The following is a 27373-nucleotide window of genomic DNA, read 5'->3' on the forward strand; positions in this document are numbered from 1 at the left end:
TTCTGTCATGAACAAAATGTTTAAATGATCATTTGGTGTCGTTTCACCTTAACTTAACCCGAGGGATTTACGAATTCAACACGACTCCCCGGTCTGTCCAGCAAGGGTCCTGACACTTGTGCAATAGTATCCATGGTCAAGTCCACCCCTCGATCACGAGCCCATCTATATGTTGCATCTCTTCCCTCATGGCCTGAGGTGTCATGGGCTCACTGAGCCATAAATACTTCAGACTTATGTTGACAGTCCAGGTCGACCTGAGCCACTTCAATCTTGGAGGCCTGATCCACCTGTTGGTTGTTTTGATGCTCTTGAGTGGCCCGACTCCTGGGTACATGAGCATCTACGTGACATTACTCTGACAATCAGATTCTCTAGCCGGGTGTATTGGGGACTAAGAGTGGTTCCAGCCACCTCTGGACCCTTCTCTGAGGAGGAGTCTAGAACGCAAGGGTGTCCACTCTGAACCTTGTGACTCAATGGGAGGGCTCTCCTTATTCCCTGAATTGATGTATATGGTTACACAGTTTACAGAAGTAGTCTTATGCCACTTCCTGTTGTGAGAAACCCTGCCACCTACTATCACGCCTCCCCAGTTCAGTTTGCTTTTGTCATGAATAAAATCTTTAACTGATCATTTGGTGTCTGGTGTCGTTTCACCTTAATTTAGCCCAAGGGAATTTCGAATTAAACAGGACTCCCTGGTCTGTCCAGTCTGGGTTGTGACAAAAAGGAATAGAAAAGATGTTCAGGCTCTCCAAATAGAAAAATTCTCCTGACAAATACTTCTAATGTTCTGAAGTTCAGCTGTTGCTGAGACAGGGCTTGAGGCTGTCTGTTGACATGTTCTGGGAAGAAAAATGTCTCCTGTGATTAGGAGTGAATCAAAATACTCCCAACCACAGTAAGGAATATCTTGAGTGATCTTATCTTCAAAGAAATAGGTCTTGTGCCTTTCTGAAACAAGTTTGGTTTTGTCCAGAATTATAATGGCTGAAAGGAACTATGGACACTGACTTTGAAACTGCAAACTCTGTATGTATCACTGCTACTTTTAGACTAGTCGATAAAGAATGACTTAGAATATACGATGACTGAAACTGTATGGAAGTATTAATGAGTTGTAGCTGAGACGTAAAGATATCCAGGAACAAATGCTGGCTTTTTTTCAGGAAATGAGGCTATGTTGCTGCATCTCCCTTACAGTCTACCATAGATTTCTGAAATGTTTTTATACTGTTGCAGCCAGGGGTAATTTCTTCAGTGTGTCTAGCATGTTGCATACTTAAGAGAAAAATCACATCTATAAGTAGCATAGCTGTGCTGGTAAGCCTGCACATGAACATGGTCTACACCAGCAGGACATATTAGTATAAACTGTATTTTTTTCATTAGTGAAGTGTGTTATTGGTGAAGCTCTTGTCTAATTTTCATTATTCAGTGAATCCACTGCATTGCCTCCTTGCCAGATTATAGCACTTTCAGTTTTAGCCTCTTCTGTGTTCCCTCTGCAGCTGTTAGGGGGAGGGAGAGCTCATTATTGCTTCTGAAACAGATTGATCTTTCTTTCTTTCACTCCCATCATTTTTACCTTTTAGGGAGTATTCTTGATTAACATGAAACAAAAAAATAAGCTGTGTTCTACCAATGTATGTACGTTTATTGAGGTATTTGACATAGTGTGTGGTGTGTAAACATCTGTTTGAAAAAGTTTGATTCCTTCTGAAAGGAGGGCATATAAAATCTCTGGAGACTTAAACCATTGCTTAAGACCATGTGATGCTTGCTTTCTGTTCCTTAAGTGTAGATATTGTACTCTACCATTAGAGAACAGCAATTGCATTTCTCTTCCCTACAAGAACTGAGCTGCTTGAAAGCTCTGCTTTACTCTTGCAGACAGTTATTGGATAAATTTACACAAATATTTATTTGTTCTCTTTAAACCATAATAGTGGCACATTGACAAACTGACAGACGGGGAAAAGAAAGCAATATCCAACTGGTCGATAAGTCATTAGCTTGCCCCATGGCATAGCAGGGGTTACTTTAACTTGCTGGGCTCAGTCAGCTTCAACATGGGTGTTACTTCTGCTTTCTAATATTTTCTGACATTAATGTGTAGTGTTTGATTTGTTATTCTGTCAACCTACATATGAGTTTGACATAGAATAGGTACTTTTTGTCACACATTAAGTGACTTGTTTAAATAGGCTTAGCAACAGATGGCCTGGTTGACAGCATGAAGAAGTTGTGGGAACTGTAAAACCCCACAGTACTTGGATAATTCAACACATTTGATACTTTTATGTCATACCTTTTTATGTTGAGGTTTTTAAATCTGTGGTTACCTGCTTAAAGCAACCTTGAAATGTTACCTTTTGGGTTTGATTGCATTTTGAAATTGTTCCTTTCTTAGTGCTATATCAGATATGTTTTAAGGTTGCTCTATGTTAATTAGGCCCCACTTCAAGCTGTCAAACTGCTATTGTTATAAAGTATTCCCACTCCCTCCACCCACATGATTTGCAGAGTGCAGAGTAATACAGCATTACAAGCAGACTTGAAATACAGTATAGCAAGATGAAGCTGAAGGGATGTGTTCCTCCTTTTGAATATCTTTCCTTATCCTGTGGATAGCTGAAAATTATTAGCACTTTTGATTTTTATTTTTAAATTAACTTTCTAGCAAGTCTATTTTCTTCAAACATTTGTAATATAAAGCATACATGTAAAATGCTTGTTTGAGTTAAAGGCAGCTATCAGTGAATGATTCATGTTTGGTTTTAGTGTTTCCACATGTGACACCCAAAGGAATTAATGGCATAGACTTTAAAGGAGAAGCTATAACTTTCAAGGCAACTACTGCTGGAATCCTTGCTACACTCTCTCATTGTATTGAACTCATGGTAAAACGTGAAGAAAGCTGGCAAAAAAGACTAGATAAGGTAAGATCATTTTCCTTTTACTTTGTTGAAAAAATTGTTTCTTTAGCTTGAAATTGAAATTTCAAATTAGCTGGTTTTAACTTTTTTTATTCCAGGTATTGCTTTTATTTTTTTGTACAGCATTTATTAATTTTAGGTGCTTTCATCATTTATTACTCCTATAAAATGTTAAAACCTCATCCTGACTGTTGGTGATACAGTAACATTATTCATCATATCCTTTCTTTTCCCAGCCCTTGTTCAGATAGTATTCCTATATTTTTTTATAAAGAACCTGATAGTATTCTACAGTAATAAGTGTATTGCTTGCAGCCCTCTAAAAGACCTAATTATCCAGGCTTGCAAAATGATGTGCAAATCTCTGAAATGTTTTAATTGTTATAAGAGATGGTGACTATACTGAGGAGAACAACCAGTTCTAACTTTAAAGGTCTAAGATACAATTATTTCACTTACCTTTAGGAGACTGAAGAGATTAATTTAAGTCATGTTTTATACCAATTGGTTAATTTTTTTTGTGTGGTATTATAACATCTGTTATTCTTATGGCAGTGATAGTTCATGGTAAGCCTACTCAACCACTGTAGCAACTCAAAAGGAGCAGTGTCTTCTCTCTTCAGATGAGATGTGCTAGAAGCATGGCTAGGTTGTACCTCAGGCTTTGATTTCTAGAATACTGCCATCACTGGCTGGTGTCCTGTACAGTCCTTTAGCCATTGTTGTCTCATTTGTAATTTAACATGTTTCCATATGGTGTATATCACACTTCAGATCTTACTCCATATGTGTTAGTGGTACACAATTCAAAGAATGAAGTCATTCAGACAAAATACATCCACATTTGAATCCTTGCCCCTGTCTCCTGGCTCTTCTTTGTCCGTATGTCAAAGGCCTGGTCCTGTCTAACTGTATTGTGACTTCTGTCAACACTTAATTTATTATTACTTCATCTAGGTAGTTGGAGGAATTATAGCAGACCTAAGACTTGAAGCTTGTTCATAGGATCATAGGGTAATTCAGGTTGGAAGAGACCTCAAGAGGCCTCTAGTCCAACCTCCTGCTTAAAGGAAGTATGGTTTGACATCAGACTGGGTTTCTCAGGGCTTTATCAAATCTGGTTTCAAGTCTCCAAGGCTGGAGACCGCACAGCGTTTCTGGGCAGCCTGTTCTGCTGCTCAACTGTTGTTATAGTGAAAAAGGTTTTCATTATATCCAGTTGGAGTAGCTCTTATTCCAGTATCTGCCTATTGTTTTTCATCTTCATACTGTAGACTGCTGTGAAGAGCCTGGCTCGGTTTCTTGATGACCTCCTCAGAGGTATTGGAAGACTATTATTAAGTCCCCCCACAAAAGCCTTCTCTTCTCCAGGCTGAGCAAACACAGTTCACTCTTGCTGATCAGACTTTGCTTAGAGCATGGATTAAGTGAATTTTTTCTTGTCAGTAGGTTAGTATATGTTATTACAGAATAATATGTTAATATAGAATTGGAATTGGTTTAGATTAGTTATTTGTCATGTTTTTCTTCTTCTGTGGACTAACTTTAAAGTATTTGTTTTTAGCTGCAAGTGGTTAACAAATTCAAACCTAAATTTCACTTTGAGTCTCATGTGACTGATAACTCATACAGCAACATACCACTTCATACAGCATGAGTAAATACATTTTTAAAGGGGGTCACAAGCTTATTTGGACTCCTCCTCCTCCATTGGCCTTGGCATTCCCTCTGTTTCTCACTTTTTGTTCCCCCTCCTCTCTTCCTGGGGTGTTTTTTGCTCTTAAATACATTTTCACAGGGGTGCCACACATGTGGTGGATGGGCTCAGCTGTGTCCTGTGGTGGGTTGGTTTTGGAGCTGGCTGGAACCAGCTGTGTCTGACATAGGGCAACCCCTGGCCTCCTCCCACAGAGGCCACTCCTGCAGCCCCCCACAACCAACACCTTGACACCTACACCCTGCACAAGAATTTAAAGACAGCAATTGACTGTATTCGGACCTTTGCTAACACTATTTATTCCACTTCAGTTCTGGGCTTCTTTTGTTTTGGGTTTTTTAAGCTTGTTTTAGTGGCTAAACATGGCTCTGTAAAAGTCTCTTCTATAACTATGGGCCTGAGCAAAAAAAACATTGCTCTGTCATCTGATAAATAGATGTAGGAGGAGAATGATGTTGATCTCTGTACTCTTGCTTTTGTTCAATAGATGCTTACACTGCTCTGAAAAGGAAGTAAATATTGGGAGATGATAAATTTCAGAATATCTTCTCTGAGAGATTAGAGGGAAAATTATATGAAATTGGGCAGCCGTTTGTGTTTGTTCTAGTTGGGATGGTTTTAAAGCTCTTGTAAGTCTGTCCAGTGCCTGTAAAAGACCAGCTAGAAGACTTGAAAGGTGCAGCAGTTTGTCCTTTGTATATCAGCAGATTCACTCTGCAGGCTCTGTGCTGTACAGGTTTGTCAAAGGAAGAACAGGATCTCTGTCAGTGGCTAAAAGCAATGGGTGTTTTACAAGTAGTGTAAGTACCGTTGTAATCCAGTTTGCTCTCCTTCCCTCTCCAGCCTCCTCACTCCACTGGCTTCAGAACCACGTTTTACTTGACAGCAAAACACAAATGTGATTAGTGAGAGTCCTGCCACTTCACAAAACTATACAGCCTCCATCTTGTAGAGGGCTAGTTTAGCCTAAAGATGAGAGAGATTTATGTCTGCTGAACTTGAAGCAAATATATTTCAAAATTATAGCTGTCCTAAAATATTTCTAATATTAAAAAGCTCAAGTTCATCAGAACTTGTTGAATCCAGAGCTGACTACAATTTGACTTGAGTACAGTGTTATGAAGCAAGTATCTTTCTGTAGAAACCCTGTTTTTTAAAAAAATGAAAGGTTTTTAAGTTACATTCTGAAGGTTGGAAACTTTATTTTTAAACCTTTGAAAGCAAGAAATCATTATAAAAACATCTTTAATTTTCAAGGAGACTGCTAAAATAGTGCACTTAGTGATTGTAATTTTAGAATTCTATATTTAGTTTTATTTCTGTTACCAAAACAGTCAGATGGCCAGAATAAAATTAATACAAAAGCATGTAATGTTATCTAAAGGTAATTGTAGTTACAGCTTTGCTTTCAACCTTTTATTCTTAGCTGTTAAGATCTTGAGCTTGACTTTTTATTTTTCCAGTGCAGTATATTTTTCAGTATAAGCCTCTTGAATGTATTTTTAAAATAGACTTTTTTAAAGAAAATGGATAAACAGGGAAAGGATTTAATCTCTGGTATTTGGTCCATTATTTTATTTGCAACAAAATCCTTGTGATGATGCTTTTCTTGTTGTCTTGACTACAGCAATATTTTTCTATTCTTGTTTCCTTTGGTCTTAATAATTGGTATTAATGTGCAAACTTATCTTCTGAATGTTAAATTTTACTTCAAGATTAACATGTTTGGGTAGTTTATTTTGTTCACCTTTCACAATTGTAACTTAAATGTCTCATTAAATTTTACAGAGTTTTAATACACCAGTAATTTTTCTGCTGTGCAATCAAACAATTTCCCAATTTCTGCCTCATTTAACGTTGTTGCCAAGAGAAGCTGGCAGATTTGGAGAGTTGTCTTTTGACACATGTGAATTATCACTAATTTGCAGATTGAAGTACAGAAAGCATGGGGATTGGGAGGGGGATTGTTTTTGGGTGGTTTTTTTTTGTTTTTCATTCCAAGCGTTCTGGTAAAACTTATATGCTTTCTCTCAGTGACTTACACTCAAGTCATGCTTTATGCATCTTCAGGACTCTCCATTTACTTTCAAAATAGGTAAACTTGCACAATTTTGTGAAACATAAGTGTTAGCAGTTATTGCCTGTTTGTGATAGTTTCAGGAAGGGAAAAGCCTACATTCACAGATAAAGGCAATACTGTCTTCATCTAAGTGCTGCTTTTTTCCTGTGGAGAACTATACTACTTTGTTTTGCATCAAAACTGTTGCTTTATTTTTCCAACTTTTCTTTAGAAACTGGAAAGTAAGTGTTCCAGTGTGAATGTTACCACCAAATTCCCAGTTGGTAAACTCAGCCTTTCAGTGTTGTTAAGGGGTTTTCACTGAATCATTAAAGTTCAAATTAGGTTGCTGAATAATTATACTGTTATTTGCAAGAAGTAGTGTGTGGTGTCCAGTTGCTGAAAGGGAACAGAGAAACTGAATTCTGCAAGAATTTCAGAAATGTTTATAGCTTTTTCTCTGGGAATATCTGGCAGTATGTAGAATTTGCAGAGGAAATACTAGGCTTAATCTGATTCCAGCATTACTACTTCTTTATTCAAAATATACAGTGACATAGACATCATTAGTGGCTCTAGTACAGTCACACACCTATTATTGAAGAATGATGTTGAGTTGTTAGTCTCTGTATGGAGTTCACAAAATGATTCACGTGGATCCTATGCCAGCTAATTACAGATACAAGCTTATATGCTGTGATTCACTAGTATCTCAACCCATTCAACAAGTTAGCTTTCTACCAGTCTTACTTTTCACCCTTTTTTTATCACTGCCCAAGCATCTGTGTCAAGGAGTTTATATAAACTGTCAGATACCAAGTCTGACCCTCAACAAACCATGAATAGCTATACTTAAACTAGATACCAGATTTTGCTTGCTGATCTAGTTTCTTCCACATGACTGAAAGAAGGTATGCTCAAGGTAGCTAGTTCCCCAAGCTTTGTATTTTATATGCATGTATATGGGACATATAATGCATGCATTCAAATAAAATCAGAAAATCAGCAGCTTTGCAATTGTTACTTGGGAAAAAAACCCTATACTGGTCATTCCATTTATTGACATGCTTACTATTATCAGCCAATTCATTCTTGCTGCATCAAATGATCATGTAATTTTACAGGAGATAGAGAAAAGGAGAAAAATTGAAGAAGCATACAAAAATGCTGTGACAGAACTGAAGAAAAAGTCCCACTTTGGAGGGCCAGACTATGAGGTACAAATTCTGCTTTTGAAATTTTTAAAAATGCTAAGGCTTTTAAAGATTGGTTTGTTTCTCAAAGGAGTGTGTGTGTGTAAATCAAGGTCTTTAGCTTTGGGGAGAATTAACTCCATCTCAGCCAGACCCAATACAGCAAGTGTGTTCATGCCACTTTTTCTGCCTTGGAAACTGAAACTGAATAAAGAATCTAAATCCTTAATTTTTTGAGAATAGAAGTCTGTCTTCACCTCAGGTTTCCATATTCTGCTTTTCTCTAAAGCATTTTGCTTACAGATATTTCTGCTGACTTTTCTATTACTTTTCTTGTACATTTGATACTGCTCATATGCAAGTTTTGTAGTCTTACTTTTTATTGAGTCAGCTGTATAGACATGTAATGCAAATATGAAAACCCTGACTGCAGAGGCAGTCCTAGAATCTTAAGTTTAACTTGAATTGATTTTTAACTTGTCACCGCCACTTGAAATGTGTTGATAAATTCAATGATTTTAGGTTCTGCTTCATCTGTTAAATTGCATGTTTTAGCAGCTTCCTCCTCAGTTTGGTTATTTAGTCAAATTTTAAGGCTCTTAAACTGCCTTCTGAAGAATAATGTAAGCTAATGCACCTATAATGCAGTTTGCATAATTTTTAAGAACTTGACCCTTTCATTTATGTTAATCAAGCAGGTTTCTACTTACAAATCATAGCCTGAGAAATAGTACTAATATGTTGGGATATTTAAAAGATACTTGAGCTTAGGTTCTCCGTTGTGAGTGAGGCACTGTAAAAGAAAAAGATGGATAGGAAGTTGGACTTTGTCTACCTGGTTATGAACCCAGCTGCTTCTCCCAGATATCCCTGTTGTAAAGTAGGTTTTTGAAATTTGCTGGACCAGTTTGTTTTACAATACAATAAAAGCAGTAAACCTAGTTTTCTTAAATTACCATTTTACTTAGTGGACACAAGTTTTTAATAGTTGACTCAACTCTACCTGCTCTTTATTGTTAAACTGTTCTTTACAAGAATTTTCAATAGTGATCCCCAGGATTTTGTCTTGTCTTCTTGTGCTTTGAGCACATGTCTGAAATCCACCCTAAAGCACTGGAATACTTGGAAGGAGTCTAACTACACAATTACATTAATATGTTTACTTTGCTGACACATTGTAAACATTTTTAAGAGAAGATATGTGTTAATTAAAACCTAAATCTGATGTCAAAGCATATTGACACTGTTACTCAGTCTTCAGTTTCCTGTTTTTTTGCTTGTTTATAGAACTACCCCTAAATTGTAGTTAAAGGAAATAACTTCCTTTAACAAGTAGGGTTTTCAGATGAATTGTAATTTAGGAATATTGGTGAAAATATTTGAGGTCTATGGAAGAAATTTCATTCTGTCAGTTATATGCATAATATATAAATATCTATTTCTAATGTTAAACTTAAGTGGAGCTCTCGTGTCTCCAAAATTTTGAACTAGTTTTCTTATGCTCTAGGAGGGTCCTAATAGTCTGATTAATGAAGAAGAATTCTTTGATGCTGTTGAAGCTGCTCTCGATAGACAGGATAAAATGGAAGAACAGGTATTGATACTTGAAAAATGTGTTAATGATGGGCACTTCATGGAAGACTTCTGTGATTTACTGAGTCCTGGGGTGCATCTCCTGAAACTCTAGATATTTTATACTGACACTTATAGGTGGAATTCACTACTTAATATTTGTACAGTTAAATATCATTGCTTAACACTAATTTTGAGAAAGTGACTTCACAGCTTGCATAGAAAAGGATAGTATAAGTGTTAAGCTAATTGAATGTCTCTGGTTTCTAATTCCTAAATAAGTGTATTAGTCCTGTATAAAACTTATCTTTATATTTAACTGATGCCCTGTGCAAATAAGAATATCAAATACTGCAGCTATTTTTCAAAACCTAAGTATTGCTCTAAAGTTTCTTTTGACTGTAGCAGTATGTGAAACAGGAAAGACATAGTTCTGTTGGTGTTTGTTTTTATTAAGAAATTGTGTAGGCTCTGTCTATTTCTCTAACTCATTTCTTGAATATACTTCAGTGACAAGGATCAAAAAGTGATAAAATGCATGTGATGAAATATATAGAATATGAGAACATATAGTAGTGTATAAAATGAGAGGGAATAACAAAGTGGTGTCTCCTTTGTCTTAAAAGGTTTTAAACTTATGAATATAGTTAATACAGTGACTTGATTAAGAATTCTACGACTTTCTAGTGGACATAGAGTACCCAACAGAGTTTATCTATGTTGGGGTCTCTTAGCAGAAAGTAAAAGTCTTGAGTGACTGTTGTACTACTACACGGATACAACATCCTTAATGCTGCCAATCTATTTTGCTTAACCTGGAAATACACCTTGAAGTATAGATGAATGGATAATTCAGTCTCCAGGCCCATTCACTTCCTGAGAACTCCAGCAGGATGACAACTTCATGTCTGTCATGGACAGCATTAGTTGTTGTAGCCACTATATAGATTGAGGATGCCTCACTGTTTCATAGTCCACCCAGTAGCAGCTGACTACCAGTAATTAAACCTATTTTGTTGCAGTCCCAAAATGAAAAGGTCAGATTACACTGGCCAACATCCTTACCTTCTGGAGATGAATATTCTGCTGTGGGGACTCATAGATTTGTCCAAAAGGTAAGATATTTCTCATGATCTCCTCTGAATAATGGGCTAACATATTTCTATATAATATTTTATGTGGAGAGGTAAGATTTTTTTTTATTTTATTTTATTAAATTTTTAGGTGTTTCTAGTATAACTTTCAATGGTTTACTCATTTTCAATTGAAGTAGCTGGAATAGAAAGACTGTTTTCTGTCTTGGCTAAAAAAATACCGATTTCAGTATCTAGAATACTCTGGACTTGTATCAAGCTTGTCAGAGATTATATTAAAGGAAAAAAAATCCCAACTTGCTAACCTCAGTGTTTTTAAGATACCTTCACCAAAATTCATTTAATTGATTTTTTTAAAAAAATTTAAAATCCAGTCTCTTGCATTAGGATCAGTTGACTTTTTTTAGTGTTACTGGAAACACTATGCTCTTCTTAGGGCTACACTGGGAGCACAATACATAATAGGTGCATGAAATCAGCGTTCACTGCTGTGCTTGCTGCTTATGGTGCTTTTGTTTTCCTTTTCTTCATTATCTTGTGCTTGCAAGTTGGTAATGAATGCTCTGTTGTGCCTTTGTTCTGATTACTTGGTTTTTTCTTTGTCTGTCTCTGGTAGCCTTATAGTCGCTCTTCCTCCATGTCTTCCATTGATCTAGTCAGTGCCTCTGATGTTCACAGATTCAGCACCCAGGTACTGTATTAATGTGTAGAGTGGGGGTTGCATATCTTTGCTGTATTTCATCCTCTTCTCTAGAACTTGGGGTTTTTGTTACATAAATCACTGCTTGCTTTAAACTAGTATGTTGAGACCAAAAAAAAAAAGTTCTATATTCCTATACTAAATGATTGTCTTTTTACATTCTGCTTGCATGTATATCGCTTGTGCAGAGGCCCAAATCTTGTGAAACTGATTGATTTCAGTAGCTTTAATAAAAATGCCTACAACTTGAAAATTTTGCATTTCTGATTATAATAAAAATAATAAAATAACACCTGTTTTTTGGGGGCTGGAGATGATCTTTGCTTCAAATTGAATAGTTTTTCTTGCTTTTAATTCAAAGGTTTAATTTTGTCTTTAAAATTTGTTTGTCACTTGTAATAACACTAAGATACTAAATGTTAAGGTTCTCTATTATCATTTTTATCTCTACAACTAGTTTTATTACTGAAAGGTCATAAAGTATGTTGTTAACAAATGAGATTGTGGGTATGAGAATTTTTGCTGGAGTTCAAATATATTCAATTATTCTTCAGAAAATGTCTGACATCCTGAATATGTGTATGTAGTCGTGGCGACATATTCCAGTAATGTACAAAATTACTCTAGGTGCTTGCTCTGAAGATCATAGTTTAGAGTTGAATTAGATAAATGAGTACATGTGTTTGGTCTTTATTCCCCAAAAAAATCCATTCAGACATAGTATTCATGCCATTAGTTTCCTTCTGCTGTGGTCCATATATGATTGTGAATATGGGGCTCCCTTCTGGGATCTGTTGTTTTGGGTTTTGTTTGTTTGTTTTTTCAATTATGAACTAAAACTACAAATAGCCTGCTTTTTCAAATAGAAGGAATGGATTTTCTTTTGATTACCAGAGCCTGGAATCATACTACCTGCAGACCTTGCCACAGCTTTGTGAGCAGAACCCTAACATTTAAGGACTTGCTTATTGGACTGAAATCCCAACACTTGCATTAACCTATTGCAGTCAGTTAATTTCTGGAATTTGAACTTATCACAAGGGGAAAAAGTATGCAGGTCATATTGCACAACACTAATAGGCTCATCTACTGGTACTCCAGTAGTCACATTAGTAATTCAAGTTTGGTTTTGTTTGGGGGGAGGGGGGAAATCAAGTAATAGAAAGCAAGTTTGATTCCAAAGATAGAATTGATTGTCTATCAGGCTATGGGGTACATGGCCAGTTCAATGTAAGGGAAACTCATAGTCACTAAAATATGTGAACCTTCTCATTTTCATCTCTTATGCCTGTGATAACATTTGTGGATCCATATGGTAAACCTTATGTTGTGGTTTAACCGCAGCCAGCAACTAAGCACCACGCAGCCGCTCACTCACTTCCCCCCCACCCAGTGGGATGGGGGAGAAAATCGGGGGGGGGGGGGGGAAGGAAAGTAAAACTCATGGGTTGAGATAAGAACAGTTTAATAAAACAGAAAGGAAGAAAATAATAATTATAATAATAAAAATAATAAAATGACAATAATAATGATAAAAGAATTGGAATATACAAAACAAGTGATGCACAATGCAATTGCTCACCACTCGCTGACCGATGCCCAGTTAGTCTCCAAGCAGCTATCTGCCCCCCTGGCCAACTCCCCCCAGTTTATATACTAGGCATGACATCATATGGTATGGAATACCCCTTTGGCCAGTTTGGGTCAGCTGTCCTGGCTGTGTCCCCTCCCAACTTCTTGTGCCCCTCCAGCCTTCTTGCTGGCTGGGCATGAGAAGCTGAAAAATCCTTGATTTAGTCTAAATGCTACTTAGCAACAACTGAAAACATCAATGTGTTATCAACATTATTCTCATCTTAAATCCAAAACACAACACTATGCCAGCTACTAGGAAGAAAATTAACTCTATCCCAGCCAAAACCAGGACAACCTTATTAATAGGAAATTGGCCTCTGTCCCTAGGCTGAGGATTTGGCTTTTGGAAAGGCAAGTTAATATCTTGATTCTGAATAAATGGGACTTGTTTCTAGACTTCTTTCATACCAAGGGAATTTTGGTATTAGTAAAAAGTCAAGTGGAAACTTGCAGCTTTGTTTTTAAGATTGAGAAGTATAAACATGTATTGTGATGGGAGCTGGTTCTTCAGTGTGCCTTCAGAAAGGCATTGATTTGTCTCTGCCATTTGAGTGGGAGGTTGTGGGCTTAAAACACTGTAGATTCTTTGCAGATCACTTTCTCCTCCGTTAAAGGACTATCAGATTTTAAAATAGATTGGGCTGTTCTGGGGGCCTTTTAAGTGAAGAACTGCCCACTTAATGTTCAGGCCAAGCCTGCATGTGATAGAGGTTGCAAGTATTTTTCAGACCATTCCTATAGTCTGCCAGGAACCCAGAGGTAATAGTGTGGCCTCCCCAGTGGAAAGGAAGCTGTGAATCTTGACTCTACCTAATGTGGTACCTGAAATAGGTGCAGGCTGACAGACAGCGACCAGCAGGTAGATCACAGTTTGGACAGGTAGTATGCACAAGGCAGTTGTAGGCACTGTAATTACTTGGTGAACTAGAAGTAATTGCTTGTTAGAGAAAAACAGCATTCACTCTCCTCTGAAAGCTGCAATGATGATACCTCTCCTTCCCCAAACCTAAGGGGAAACTGTCTGAAAGATGTTGTATTAGCAGGAATGAAACTTTATTGGGAGAGAGAGGGAGAGAACCAAACTAAAAATGCCTTTCAAGTTTTCAAAGTAAGTCAGGGGGCTAAATGCTGAACAATTCCAAAGGCCTTAAACTGTTTAGATTGCACTCCTGTGGATGCCTCATTCTCTTCTTTCTTTGCTATTCCCCTCCTCCCTCTGCATTTAGCATAAAGCAAAAAGCAGCAAAATACAAAACAAACATATAAAAGCCAGCTTTGTCCTTAATAGATTAGGAGCTAGGGGAGAAGAGAGAGAGGGACCTTGAAAGTGTTGCAGATAAAGGTTGGGAGTATGGCGAGAATTCCTTTCTGAAAGAAGTGTGACCTAGAGCTAGTAAATTGAATATTTAAATAGCCTACATTCTTACCTGGCTTGGATTGTACTGTCATTGTGTCACTGGAAAAAAATAATTAGAAGAATATTTTGTAGGAAACCTATTAGTAAGTGGCAGGGAAAGATGGCCTTGTCTAAAAGCAGAAACACAAATCTTGCGGGTGTTTATAGTTCATTATAACTAAAAAAAAAAATAAATCAAAGGAAACCCCCAAAACTGGACTGATAGCTTGTGTTTCTGTAGAGAATTCTATAGTTAAAATAAGATAAAGTAGAATTTCTATTGAAAGGATTTTATTTTTATGTTGTACTTTGAGGATTTTGACTTGATTCAATTACTTTTTTTCTTCCTGGTCTTAAGTGTATTGCCTAAAGAGTACGTTGTACAAACAAAATTACTGCTTTAAATTAAAAGTAAATAACATCTTTCAATTCTATATCATATCAGAAAAAGGTCATTAAGTATTCTTTAATTTTGCTTTATACTTGTACTACTTGCTCAGTTATGTTTTATAGGTTATGAAACCTAGTGTGCATATAAAATATTGTTGTAAGTTGTGCAAAAAACACTTACAGGTTCAGGCTATTAATCTTGTGATTGTACACTTAGACTAATCTGTATGTTGGTCAATTGACTAACCTTTGCCTGCAGTGCTTTTCCTTTTTAAAAAAATTATTTCTAGTAATTCAGGAAAATACATGGAATTATTTGCTGTGATGAGTTTTAGTAGTCGGCTACCTTTTAGGTGGAAAAAGTTATTAAACTCTTTCCAGCACTTGTAAACATTACACAGCAATGGATACTTTATATTTTTGTCTCTATTTTTATTTGGGGGAGAGTGGGATTTGGAAATGGGGGAATGGACACAAAAGAAACAGAATAAGACTGTAGATTTAAAATAAAAATCCATTTCCTGTCCCACCACCCATTTTCATGCACATTATTTGGAACCAAAAAAAAAAAAAGATATTCACATAGCTTGATAAAAATGAATTAAATATTTGGCCTTTAAGAAAAGCACACAACTGTCTAGCTAAGTAATTTTTAAATGAGTATTTTATAATAGTGGAGTCTCTGCATCATTGTAATTTTTTGCAATGTAAGCATTTCTGTTCTGTTTTTCTAGCTGGCAACTGTGCAAAGATGCCAATGAAACAGAATAGGCATGCTTTGCTCATGACTGTTTCTTTCACTGCTGTTTCAATATGACTTTTGATATGCATTCACTTTTTTAGAGCTTGTCTGTCTCTTTCCCCCTCCACCCCATTTTTCAGCTTTTTAAATGCTTTTCAGTGAATATTGGCTTTCAAGTCTTACAATGCATTGTAATTCTATTTGGAGATACCTGAAGTAATTTCCTACATGCTGAAATAAAACTGTCTTAGGTAGAAATAGTGAGTTTTGACAGTTTAGAGGTACAAAGGAAGGATAGGGAAGTACCCAGAAAGAATGAACTTGGAATTTGAATCAAGATTTTGGCTTTTGTTTCTGAAGGCCAGAAGTATCTGCTTGTTCTTAACCTGTGATAGAAGGTTCTATTGTCCAAGTTCAGCTCCTGCACAGGATTTGAAATATTGACTTGTGGCTTCCAATACTGTACAGTCTCCTACCCAAGAAGATGGAAGGAATGATTTTAAAATGTGTATTTTTTCCTTTAAAGGTGGAAGAGATGGTACAAAACCATATGACATATTCCTTGCAAGATGTAGGAGGAGATGCCAATTGGCAGCTAGTGGTAGAAGAAGGAGAAATGAAGGTAAGCATTTGGATTTCTGCTTAATTGATATAAGATGATATGCTGTGAAGACAGATATTTTTATTCTCTTTGAATACTATCACTCAGCAAGTTATGCTGTTAAAACTTCTGAGAATAGCATTGTTTAAGTTAAGACTGGAGTCCACAAGAGCTTCATCTTCTAATATATTTATTCATGCAAAATCTTATGCAACTCCTGCAATAGCTTTGTCTTTGCAGATTCTTTTCTCATTTTCTCCTACTTAAAACTTGGTATCAAAATAGTGTGTAAATTCAATATATGAAAATGTTATATGGTAGCAAGTTACTGTCGGCTACTCCACTGTGCTTGTATGCATTCTTGTGCATAGTGATAAATAAGGTAGCTTAATCATTTTTGGAGTAGATATTGTCAAAATACTGGTATTTTAATGTGAAGTGCCATGCAAGAACATCTGCATTGGTAGTTACCAGAGAACACTGACACGGCAAATTAATTATTCATGTGTTAGTAGTCTTCTAGGTAAGTTTTTATCAAAGCTGATAAAACTTTAAACAATGAAAACATGAACAGTTTTGACAATTTCTGTTCTGCATTTCTTTCTTTGTATTTGGCCATAGGTGTACAGAAGAGAGGTGGAAGAGAATGGAATAGTTTTAGATCCTTTGAAAGCAACGCATGCTGTTAAAGGGGTAACAGGGCATGAAGTTTGCCACTACTTCTGGAATGTCGATGTTCGTAATGACTGGGAAAGTAAGGAATCAGTTCTTAAGTTTTGCATGTTTATCAGCAAGCATATTGTTTATAACGTTGACCTAATATCTGTGCTTGTTTACTGATGGATTATATTTTTCCCCTCTTTTAGCAACAATCGAAAATTTCCATGTTGTAGAAAATTTAGCTGATAATGCAATCATCATTTACCAGATGCATAAGGTAATAACACTTCACCTGTATACAGACCTTAATGAGACAGTCTGGGGCATATGTGTTCTGATCTATTCTGAAATACTTTAATGTCTTAACAACTTAAAATACTTTTCAAAATAACAGTTCAGAACAAGTTCTCTATTAAACTGCAACTTTGTCCATTTTTCAAACTTGGCTTGATAGCATAATTGGTTGTGTATGTGTCTGATAGAGCTTGTAATAACAAATGAGGACTGGTTTTAATCTCTTAAGTATATCACTGCCAGCAAGGCAAGGGTCATCTAAAGCAAACTGAAGCAATAAATAGACACTGACTACAAGGAAGAAACCCATACCACTGTATCATATGTTTTGTTGCAATAATTCAAGCTATTGTTGACCACAATTAGTTAACATATGCATTTGCATTCTGAGGTGGTATAATTGCTGGTACAACATTTGTTCTTTTAACTTCATTATGTTTTTTTACCCCAACCAGTTCTGATGTAGCTTTACTAAAACGTTCATTTGATTTATAACCCAATAACTGTAACCTAACAGGTTCCAAAAAAAATGGGAATGAAGTGTACAAATTCATCTTTAATCTTGCATGATTCCAAGTATTAGTATACTCAAATATTAAAACAATTTTTTTCTTTTTTTTCTTTTTTTTCTTTTTTTGTTTTTTTACAATTTTACTAGTAATGTGGTTACCTTAAAACTTCCATAACAGCAGACTCCGATTTTTGAATAAGGCAGTTGTGTGAACTGTATAGTGTTGTGGTAAAAGCTAGACTTTTTTCCCCTATTGAGTGTCAGGAAAATGGCTTCTGTATAGTTTCACTTTATCAGACACTTTGCTTCTGAAACTTTCTCTTAGATAATATCAGTTTACCATATCTGTCTCACTAAAGTAGTAGCTTCTTGAAATATTTGTTATAAATATTTCTTGCTCTCTTTTTTTCTTTCTCTCTCCATATTTATGGAGACATAAATAACTGTAGATGCATCTATTTATACTTAACCACTAGTTCAGTTTATAGCTTACAAGTATTAACTAAAATGTAAACCTGAGGTTGAGAGAACAGAAGGGGAAGTGCCTCTTCCTGGTTGTCTACTGAAAAAGTCATTGCAGCTTGGCTCCCTACCTTTCAAAGGCCTTAACATTTGCTTTCATTTTTTTTAAATTAAATGTAGCCATATAACCTGATACACATCTGTACACCTATGTTCTGTTTCAGTTTTGAAAATAGCATGAAATTACTAACTTGAAGAAACTTTTTAACGTAAATGACTGACCTGTTTTGCCTTGTTTGGTTTTTTCCTTTATCTAAGGATAGTAAGTATTTAATTTGCAAAAGTGGAAAAGCTTATATTCAGGTGTTTCTCTGCAGAGGGTGTGGCCAGCTTCTCAAAGGGATGTGCTGTATTTGTCTGCCATCAGAAGGATACCAGCATTCAGTGAAAACGATCCTGAAACATGGATTGTGTGCAATTTCTCTGTGGAACATGACAGTGCTCCTGTAAGTGTTATTTTCATTCTATCAAGTTCTGCTTTTAAGATACCATTTTTCTATTATGTGGTGATAGTATTGCAATACTAGTGTAAGGTGGGGGTGTGAGAGACTGAAAGAGTTAATGTCTCAAACATTGTGGTGGGGCAAGTTCTGCATAACAGCAAACCCTGCATAACAACGAACTACAGGTGAGAAGCCGATCAAGCACAGATCAGCATAGGACATCAGCAACAGGACAGGGACGGCATGCCGCAGGATGCGGATGCGCAGCTCCATGTTCTGATATGCTGAGCAGGGCAGCTCACCATGTATGGCCAAAGATCAAACAATGGTCATGTCTGCAGGGAAGGGGAAGTTATTCCCCAAACGACCCCCAAGCCCACCAACCCATTTCCCGAAGGTTCTGAAAGCACAAACTGCGCATGACACCTAATTAGCCTAATGAGTTCAAGTGCCCCCCCCAAAGGAGGGGCAAGGAGATGATAAAAGGACACAAACTGAAGCCCCACATGTGCGCGCCCACTGGGACTGGACCTCTAGGCTGGCTGGACCAACGCTGGACCCAGAACCGGTGAAATCTCTCTCTTCCTTTCTCTTTTCTTGTCCTCTTTCTCTCTCTGTCTTGCTCTCTCTTTCTCTCTCCTTTTCCACAATCCCTACATCTCATCCCTTTAAGACATAAAACTGTTGACCAAGTCTGGGACTAGGAGTGGATCCAGCTGCCCCTAGGCTCTTCTCTGAGAAGGAGTCTAGAAAGCAAGGGGGTCCACTCTGAACCTTGTGACTCAATGGGAGGGCTCTCCTTATTCCCTGAATTGATGTATATGTGGTTACCACGGATTACACGGTTTACTGAGGTAGTTTCATGCCAATTCCTATTGTGAGAAACCTCGCCACCTACTGTTATACCTTCCAAGTTCAGTTTGCTTCTGCCATGAATAAAATGTTTAACTGATCGTTTGGTGTCGTTTCACCTTAACTTAGCCCGAGGGAATTCTGAACTCACCAGGACCGCTCCGTGGTATGTCCAGCACGGGTCGTGACAGGGGGGTATACAAAAATACAGTTTGTTTCAACTCGATGATACAATGATCTGATGAAGGCATTTTGAGCCAAAAGCTTTCTTACATTATCTCAACAGTTGGCAGATCTAAGGTGTTGCAGAAAAATGGAAGCAAAATTTCTGGAGATGTGAAAACATTTTAAGGAATTGAGGTTACTTCATATGGAATCAAATCAATAACTCTTCAGTATTGTCAGATATGGGAATAGGCTTGTATAACTGTAGATATGGAATCTGTTAAACCTCCAGCTTACACAGTTCTGCCTTGGTTCTGTTAGATAATAGCAATGATTGTTTCCTTTGGAGTGTTTCTGTGCTGATTGCTATGCCATTGCCTGCTTACAAGGGAAAAGTTACTAACTGATATTTGTAAATGCTGATGCGTTATTCTTTAGATGTTTCCTTACTTATCACAATAATTGAAATAATTCACTGTATTAAGCAAACAGAAACTTGAGATTCAGGCATTTCAGTTTAACTCTTTCCCTATTCACCATGTACCTTTCATTTCATTCACATTCACGTTACATCCATGTAGTACTAGAATGCAAACTCCCCGAAACACAACTTTTGGAGTGTCTTAATCTTTATACTAAATTTAAATGTTAGCAGTCAAGTGTGTTGAAATAACCTTAGTTTGAAGCTTACAATTGTTTCTTTTTTTTTTGGTAGCTGAATAATCGCTGTGTCCGTGCCAAAATAAATATTGCTATGATTTGTCAGACGTTAGTAAGCCCACCAGAAGGGAACAAGGAAATAAGCAGGGACAATATCCTATGCAAGATTACATATGTAGCTAATGGTAAGTCTAAAATTTTTCAGTATGACATTCATGATATATGCTAATTCTGGGGAGCTGAATACTGGCAAAAAAAAGGTTGATGCAGTTTTCTGTTAAATTTATATATAGGATCACACTTGTGGTTCTCATGGTCAAAAAGACTCGAATTAATGTACTACATCAATCAGTGAATGGGATCTTTCATTGTGTGGCATTCTGGGAGGAATAAATTAAAGTAATGTATAGCTCAGTCCTAAGTACAGAACCTTGGGGTGGAGGGGGGTGGGCAGAAGAAATGTCTGCAACTGGGATGACTTGTCATAAGCTTTTAGTTTCAGTAATAGTCTGGGGTTTTTATTCATGTATTGCTGCCAATTTTTTTCCCCTATTCATCTTGTTAGGCTGAAAAGCTGCTGATAGTAAAGATACAGTTCTTACTCTCGGTATTAAGGAGGGACAAATAAATTTTGTATGAGGATGTTTGCAAGCTGTATAATCTAGTCTACATATTTTAAATTTTTTTTAACTGATAGAATCTTTGGTATTGACTGCAAAGTTAGCAAATCCAAACTGTATTGTTACTGTACCCAGTATTTAGCAGTGTATTATAGTATTGGAACCACATACCTATTAGCTCCTTTCCTGCAGCTACAAAACACTTTGAGTATCTCACCTGCTTATTATTTTTGACCACCTATTACAATGCTTACTAAAGAATCAAAGTGAAAAATGGGTTCAGTAAATCTTTGCTGTATAGGAGTGATGCAACTTGTATTAAATCCTGTACAAATAATACTATATGATGTTAAACTCTGGGGTAAGCTGCTTTGTTTCTTGTTTAGAAGTTTCCCAATTATTTAAAAAATACATTTTCATTGACAAATTCTGAACTGTGATTATATGGGAAGTGGCAGCTTTTTCAGCAAAGTACTTGACCTGTGAATTTAAGCATATTTTAGAATCAGTTCAAATTTTGTTTAAAGTGCTTAAAAAATAATTTGTAAGACATTGGCTATCTAGCAATTCTGCAGGCAAATGCAGTAGTTATTGAAAAGTTAAGACTGACTTCTGTTTTCTTTGAAATAAGTAACTTGAGTCTCTGTTGTTTCTTGGAAGTACTTAAAGAATATCATCTTTCATTTGGGCATTCCCCAAAGACAACACATCATGTTTAATGTTTTCTAAATAGTGACATCATAGAACTGGACTGAATTAGAGTATTAAGAGTAGAAAGTGCTGCAATACAAGCTGTAAGGGTGTATATTCTGCTGATTATTCTTTCCTGTTACTTCAGAAAGAGTTGCAAGAATACAAACTTAAATTTTCTTTTCTAGCTTTTAGCAGATTTGCTGTATTTCAATGTCTGGCTCCCTGTCTACTTTTAGTGAACCCAGGAGGATGGGCACCAGCATCAGTGTTACGGGCAGTGGCAAAACGAGAATATCCAAAATTCTTAAAGCGTTTTACATCATACGTGCAAGAGAAAACGGCAGGAAAGCCTATTTTATTCTAGTATTAGCAGGTATACATTTTTTTATTTATTCTTGATTCACTGTTGTAAATATTTAAAGCCAAACAGAAGTATGCAATCTAGAAATGTCTTATACTTAGCATGAATTCAGTGCTTAGTTTAAATATATGTATGCAATATACTTTTTAAAACATTCATGTAATTTGTGTTTATTATTAGCATGAAAAATAAGAGCTGCACAAGTTATCAAGCATTAGTTTTTGTAGACTTTTACTAGTTCATCTTGCAAGTTTTTGCATGCATGTTTAATTTATGTAGAAGTATAAAAGGATGAAGTATTTTTTCTCTCAGCTATCAGCTATCACAGGCACTTGTTCTGAAAAGAATATATACTGAAGTTTCTCTAGAACCTCATGAGATTTTGATATCTTAAATTCTAGTTATAATTGCATATCTGATAGAATAGTATGAAGGTCAAAGTATTCTTTTATATTGACAGAATAGTTTAGATCTAGGATTTTTATTAATGGAACTTTTCTGACAAACCTGTGTCAATTACTAGAGTGTTTAAAAGACTGTGACTTAAATTTTTAGTGTTTCTGATGAGCCTAAGAAAGAAAAGGGATTTACAGATGCTTTCTGAAGTTAATGGATGTATTTTAATGGTATAGGTCATTGGGCTAATCTAAAATTATATTAATGTTTAAATGATGATGTGACATTAGAAAATAATTTCTCGATCACTTTTGGGGATGTCTGAATCTGTCAGACGTAAGCCTTTGTGCTAAGTAAGGCTTTGCTTAATTTTTGTTAGTGTAGACTCTTGCCGTATACTTCATTATGTATAACTGTTACAAAGTAGCATTTGATAGCTTGACTATTAGAGCATGATCTGAAAATAAGTTTTGTCTTTGCTTACCTGCAGTGATCAGAACAAGACTGGGTGAGCATTCCACATTGAAGTGATCATGCATAGAGCACTCCATGCTGGAACGAAGGATCTACAGTCTTTTTATGGCCGAAGTTCTAGGCTTTGTATACTGAAGTAAAGAAGTGTTGCAACACCATGAGGCTGAATATTTAACACTAGCTCTCTCCTAAAGTTTCTTGCGGAATCAGTGTGTAATTATAAATAGATGTAATGATAACATGTATATGGCTATTTTATTTGCTTGTTTTAGAAGAGGCAGAACGTGTACAACTTTGAATCACCAACATGGGTTACTGCTTTAATTTTAAACAACTTGCAGAATTTCACTGTCAACATATACATATAAGATATACATACATATAAGATACTCATGCACAGCTTTTGTGCATGTCTAAAAAGCACAAAAGACAAATGCACATATAGCATACCGTATGTGCTTTATATGCACAAAAATCTATGTGTTGGTTTTTTTTTGGGGGGGGGGGGGAGTTCAGTAAAGCCTAGGTGACTTATTGGCAGGTTTTGTTTTGCTTTGTATAATCATAGTTCATTGCTGTTTGTTTCTATAATGAATTATCTTGTTACATAAAATGTCAGTTAATAATTGAGGGCTGTCAGTATCCTTATGACTTTGCCTTTTCTGTTGTCTTACTCTTATGAAGATCTTTGGCTCTGAAGGAGTAAGAATGTGAAAAGCTTTATTTTTTTCCAGATATCTTTATATTTCTATTGTATTTTTTAGTTATGTAATATGTGCTACAGAATTTTTGTTGTTAAACATGATCCAGAAATTTCTAGGAAGATTCTGTATTAGAGGGCAAGAGGGTGCCTGAAAGCTAGAAGTCATCTGTCCATGGTATATGTGGACTGCTTTCTTGCATGATATCTGGGACTTTCCCAAAGCTGTGAGAAGGTACACTATAATATTTATTGAAGTAATTTGGACTATATAGGACAACATTCCCAGCCTAGAATGAGGAAGAATACATTATTTTCAGATCTTGCATGTGTTTTCCTCATCTTAATAAAGCCATGCTATGAGGTTCATGTAGAAAATGAGTTACACTGATACTTGCCTCTTGATCAAAAACCCATCAGAGCTATAAGGATGTGTAGTTCTTATTGGAAAGTTCCCTCTAGTTGCTGTGAGAATTTAATTGTCAGTTATTTGCCTGCCTTTGATTCTGGAGATGCTCATTAAGAGAGGACTCTGGCAGACTGGTACTGACTTTGAGGTCTTTTATCCATGTCCTGTAGTTGGAAACTCTTTGGAGACTGCTGGGTGTTTCACTGACCCGTGTAACTCAAGAAAAAAGTTTCAGATATTTTTTTTTTAAAGAAAACTGAAAGTCTTATTTCATATAGTATGGTAGGTACCTGAAAATAAATAAAAGATAGTAACTTAATGAAGATTTGGTGAATGATTAAATGTGATCTGCACAGTGTTGAAAAAACTACTTTATCTGTTCATCTTCTCTATAGCGATGAAATCATGCATAACACATGTAATCATGCTCCATAACTCTTCCATTTGATTTGCCTTTTTCTGACGGTGTGCATGGAATATGCCTTATTACAGAGTTATTCCATTAATTTGAATATGTAGAAAAGTGCCTATATGTTAATGCTAGTAAGGCAAATAAGATGAAAAGTTGTACGTTTACTGTATCACTGGTGAATACTTTATATAGTGATGTTAAATAAAAAAAAAATCTTATCTCAAATGTACTTCATCATTTTACAGTCAACCAAGCAATGGTTCATTCCACCATAGCCACTGATGGGAATGTAAAAAAAAATAAAAAATTCCAAAATATAAGGAGTTTAACTCCTTATTTGCCATTTCTTGTAATTGTTGAACACAGGCAAACAACTGTTTATTAATTTAATTGGATGGCTTTATTTTACAAAGGTGTGGAAAGTTTACAAAGCAGTATATAAATCTTATATCATTAGTTGCATTTGCACTAAATGTGATGTACTTTTGCAGTTTATTCTGTAAATAAAATTAAACTACAGATACTATTTGTAAAGAATATTTTACTTTTAGATAAAGGCACTGGTACTTCACTACAGCTAGCCCTGCCCAGAGTTGCAAGAGGCTTCTTAAAGAATACAGAAGGAGTTGCAAGATTGAGAAATAGGTATTAATTGGCCTCTTTAAAAAAAAAAGAAAAAAGGCAGCACTCTATCAGCCTCTCAGATTGCCCATGTGCAAGTAGCCATTAGGTCTTTCCTTCCAGAAGGGGTCTTCCTTTTATGGTTTTATAAAATTTCCCCTGTCTCTTGAGCCCACCCCTCTTTCCAGTCACTGCCACATATCTGTGCACTCTGAGTTCTCTTCTTCCTGTTAATGGATCTGTAGTATTTATACAGCTGTGGTCTTTGCAGAAGCAGCTCATGACTAGAATGGCTGTTTTTATAAACTGAACCAATTTGAAGGGCTGAGAACATAGCTATCTTCTCCATCAGATATCATACTCTGAATATCTGTGCCCGTTTGGAGAATTTGGATGTTGCTGAACTAGATCTGAAGGAAATGACTTGGTAGAACTTGTATTGGGAATGAGGATGAGAGATGGTCATTGTTATCCTGTCTGAGAACCTGAACATCTTATTTTGATAAATTTATCTGTGAAAAATGTGATGCACTTCGGAAAAAAAAAAATTACCTTTTACTTAATTGGGCTGAGCTGGCTTGTCTGAAGTTGTGCAGATTCTCTTTAAACTAATCAGATTGTCCACCTGTATTTTTGTCAACTTGTACAGATAATGCTGTATTTGAATTGCCACTGTTCATCTACAGACTCAAAACATGAATCATATTTTTGAGTACCTTGAGTGTATAGAGTGTAACTGTTCTGTAATAGCTTTACGATCCTAATGATAAGTTTTAAAAAATTAAAAGAAGTTGGCTCTTCCATGTTACAATCATAAATTTCAAACCAGTATTTAAAAGTGAAAAGTATTAAAAATTCTGAAGAAAAATCCTGGTTTGTAGTTATTTTTAACTTTCATTGCTTTGGAGAAACTTATTTAAAACATTTTACCTTTTCACCAACTTTTAGACTGTGTATAAAGTTATATACAATACTATAATGTATGGAAAACATTTAACAGGAAAGCAGTTGGCTTGTATTACTGAGGTTATGGAGATGAAAACTTGAATGCCACACTAGTTTACATATCAAAAAGCTCATTTTTCGCTAGCATATCAGAGGCAAGTTAAAAGATGTTCCTGTACAGTATAGTCTTAATATAGAGCACTTCCAAAGTTGTATTTAAGCTTTTGTCTCTGTACAGAATTAACAACATTATGGAAATTTCCATGGGAAGAATGGAGATCCAGGACTGAGGAGTGCCAGAGGATAAACTTGTTTTTTCTAAAGTATGAAGAATTTCTAAGAACTGAGATGAGCTTCTGTAGAGCAAGCTTTCTTAATAGCAGGAATAGCTGGTGCCTAATGGATCAATAACAATCCTACCTTTATTTGTTATGCAGGGATTTCTACTTTTTATACAGTAATCAATAAAGTTGTAGAAACCTTACAAGTATGCAAGACTGGAGGAACAGTGTAGGGTTTAGGGTTCTTCCATGCGGGGCCCGGATGATAGAACACCAATATGATGATTAAAGTCACCACTTTACTGAGCTTAGCTGATCATTCTTATACAATTCTCTTAAGTTGTTTAGAAGCTTTGATTGGCTGCTGCATGCAAGCATTTGGTGTCCATGCGCACAAGCATAAACGGTGATTGGTTACATCGATACTGTCCACGCATATAAACATAAGATACAGTTAGTTATACTCACTCTGTACACGCACATACACACAGGATATAATTGGCTATGTTAGAGCATGCAAAACTTGTCTTAGTCCAATTGGTCGAGATAAGCCCCTGAATTGAGGTTGTTTGTGCCAAGTTCCCTTTATCGTGGAATGTGCACCTGTGTTTTTCTAATTGGGATCTTTCTTTTTCTATCTTCTTGTTTATTCTGTTCAAGGCCTTCTAAAGGCATCTGGAATGCTCTTGCGACCCTGAGCTACTTTCAGGCCCAATAACTAAGTTCCATATAATTGAACCCTACAGAACAGCTTGAAATGACAGAAGGCATTACTTGCACAAAAAGAAAACTTATCTTAAGCTCAGCTGCATCAGGCTTCAGGTAATATAATGCAACAAATACAGAGTCCTTAGGGAAGCCCTGCCCTTGAAGAATGCAGCTATTTTAGCTGGCAAAAAGAAATCCTCCCAAAAAGAAATAAAAAGAATACAATCACATTCTTGGTCCCATAAATTATGCTTGTGTTTTAAAAATATGTACTTTCCAGTAAGGAAAGGTTGAGCATTTCTGGAGCTGTTTAACTACAAAAAAAGGAAAAAGGTCAGCAGAGTTGCTACCCTGGATTTCAAGGGAGCATACTAAGCTATTCAGGGAGCTACCCTGGGAATCTGCTTTTGATGGCTTAGGAGTCCATGAGTGCCGGTCAGTGTTTAAGAACCACCTTTTAAAAGCGCAGGAGCAGGGAATTCCACTGTGTCGCAAGTCAAGCAAGCAGGGCAGAAGACCAGCTTGGCTGAACAGGGAACTCCTTGTGGAGCTCAAGAGGAAAAAGAAATTGTGTGATCTCTGAAGCAAAGTCAGGCTTTGCAGGA

General features: G+C 36.2%; 1 protein-coding gene across 6 annotated transcripts in view; it reads left to right on the forward strand.

The window, feature by feature from the left end:
• The window catches only part of LOC126035264 (ceramide transfer protein-like), a 114290-nt gene extending 88606 nt beyond the window's left edge, over nucleotides 1–25684 (forward strand). For 3 of the 6 annotated variants that reach the window (XM_049793645.1, XM_049793640.1, XM_049793641.1), the window contains 12 exons: nucleotides 2788–2945; nucleotides 7843–7935; nucleotides 9419–9505; nucleotides 10506–10598; nucleotides 11194–11268; nucleotides 15967–16062; nucleotides 16663–16795; nucleotides 16908–16978; nucleotides 18346–18474; nucleotides 20204–20333; nucleotides 21647–21834; nucleotides 22709–25684. In XM_049793645.1, coding sequence (XP_049649602.1) covers nucleotides 2788–2945; nucleotides 7843–7935; nucleotides 9419–9505; nucleotides 10506–10598; nucleotides 11194–11268; nucleotides 15967–16062; nucleotides 16663–16795; nucleotides 16908–16978; nucleotides 18346–18474; nucleotides 20204–20333; nucleotides 21647–21825 — 1244 coding nt within the window. In that variant the 3' untranslated portion in view covers nucleotides 21826–21834; nucleotides 22709–25684. The remainder of the gene's footprint in view (nucleotides 1–2787; nucleotides 2946–7842; nucleotides 7936–9418; nucleotides 9506–10505; nucleotides 10599–11193; nucleotides 11269–15966; nucleotides 16063–16662; nucleotides 16796–16907; nucleotides 16979–18345; nucleotides 18475–20203; nucleotides 20334–21646; nucleotides 21835–22708) is intronic. The other 3 variants (XM_049793642.1, XM_049793643.1, XM_049793646.1) reach the window with 3 other exon arrangements.
• The last annotated feature ends 1689 nt before the right edge of the window (nucleotides 25685–27373 follow it).

The sequence above is a fragment of the Accipiter gentilis genome, chromosome W (genome assembly GCF_929443795.1).
Source record: "Accipiter gentilis chromosome W, bAccGen1.1, whole genome shotgun sequence".
Taxonomy (NCBI): domain Eukaryota; kingdom Metazoa; phylum Chordata; class Aves; order Accipitriformes; family Accipitridae; genus Astur; species Astur gentilis.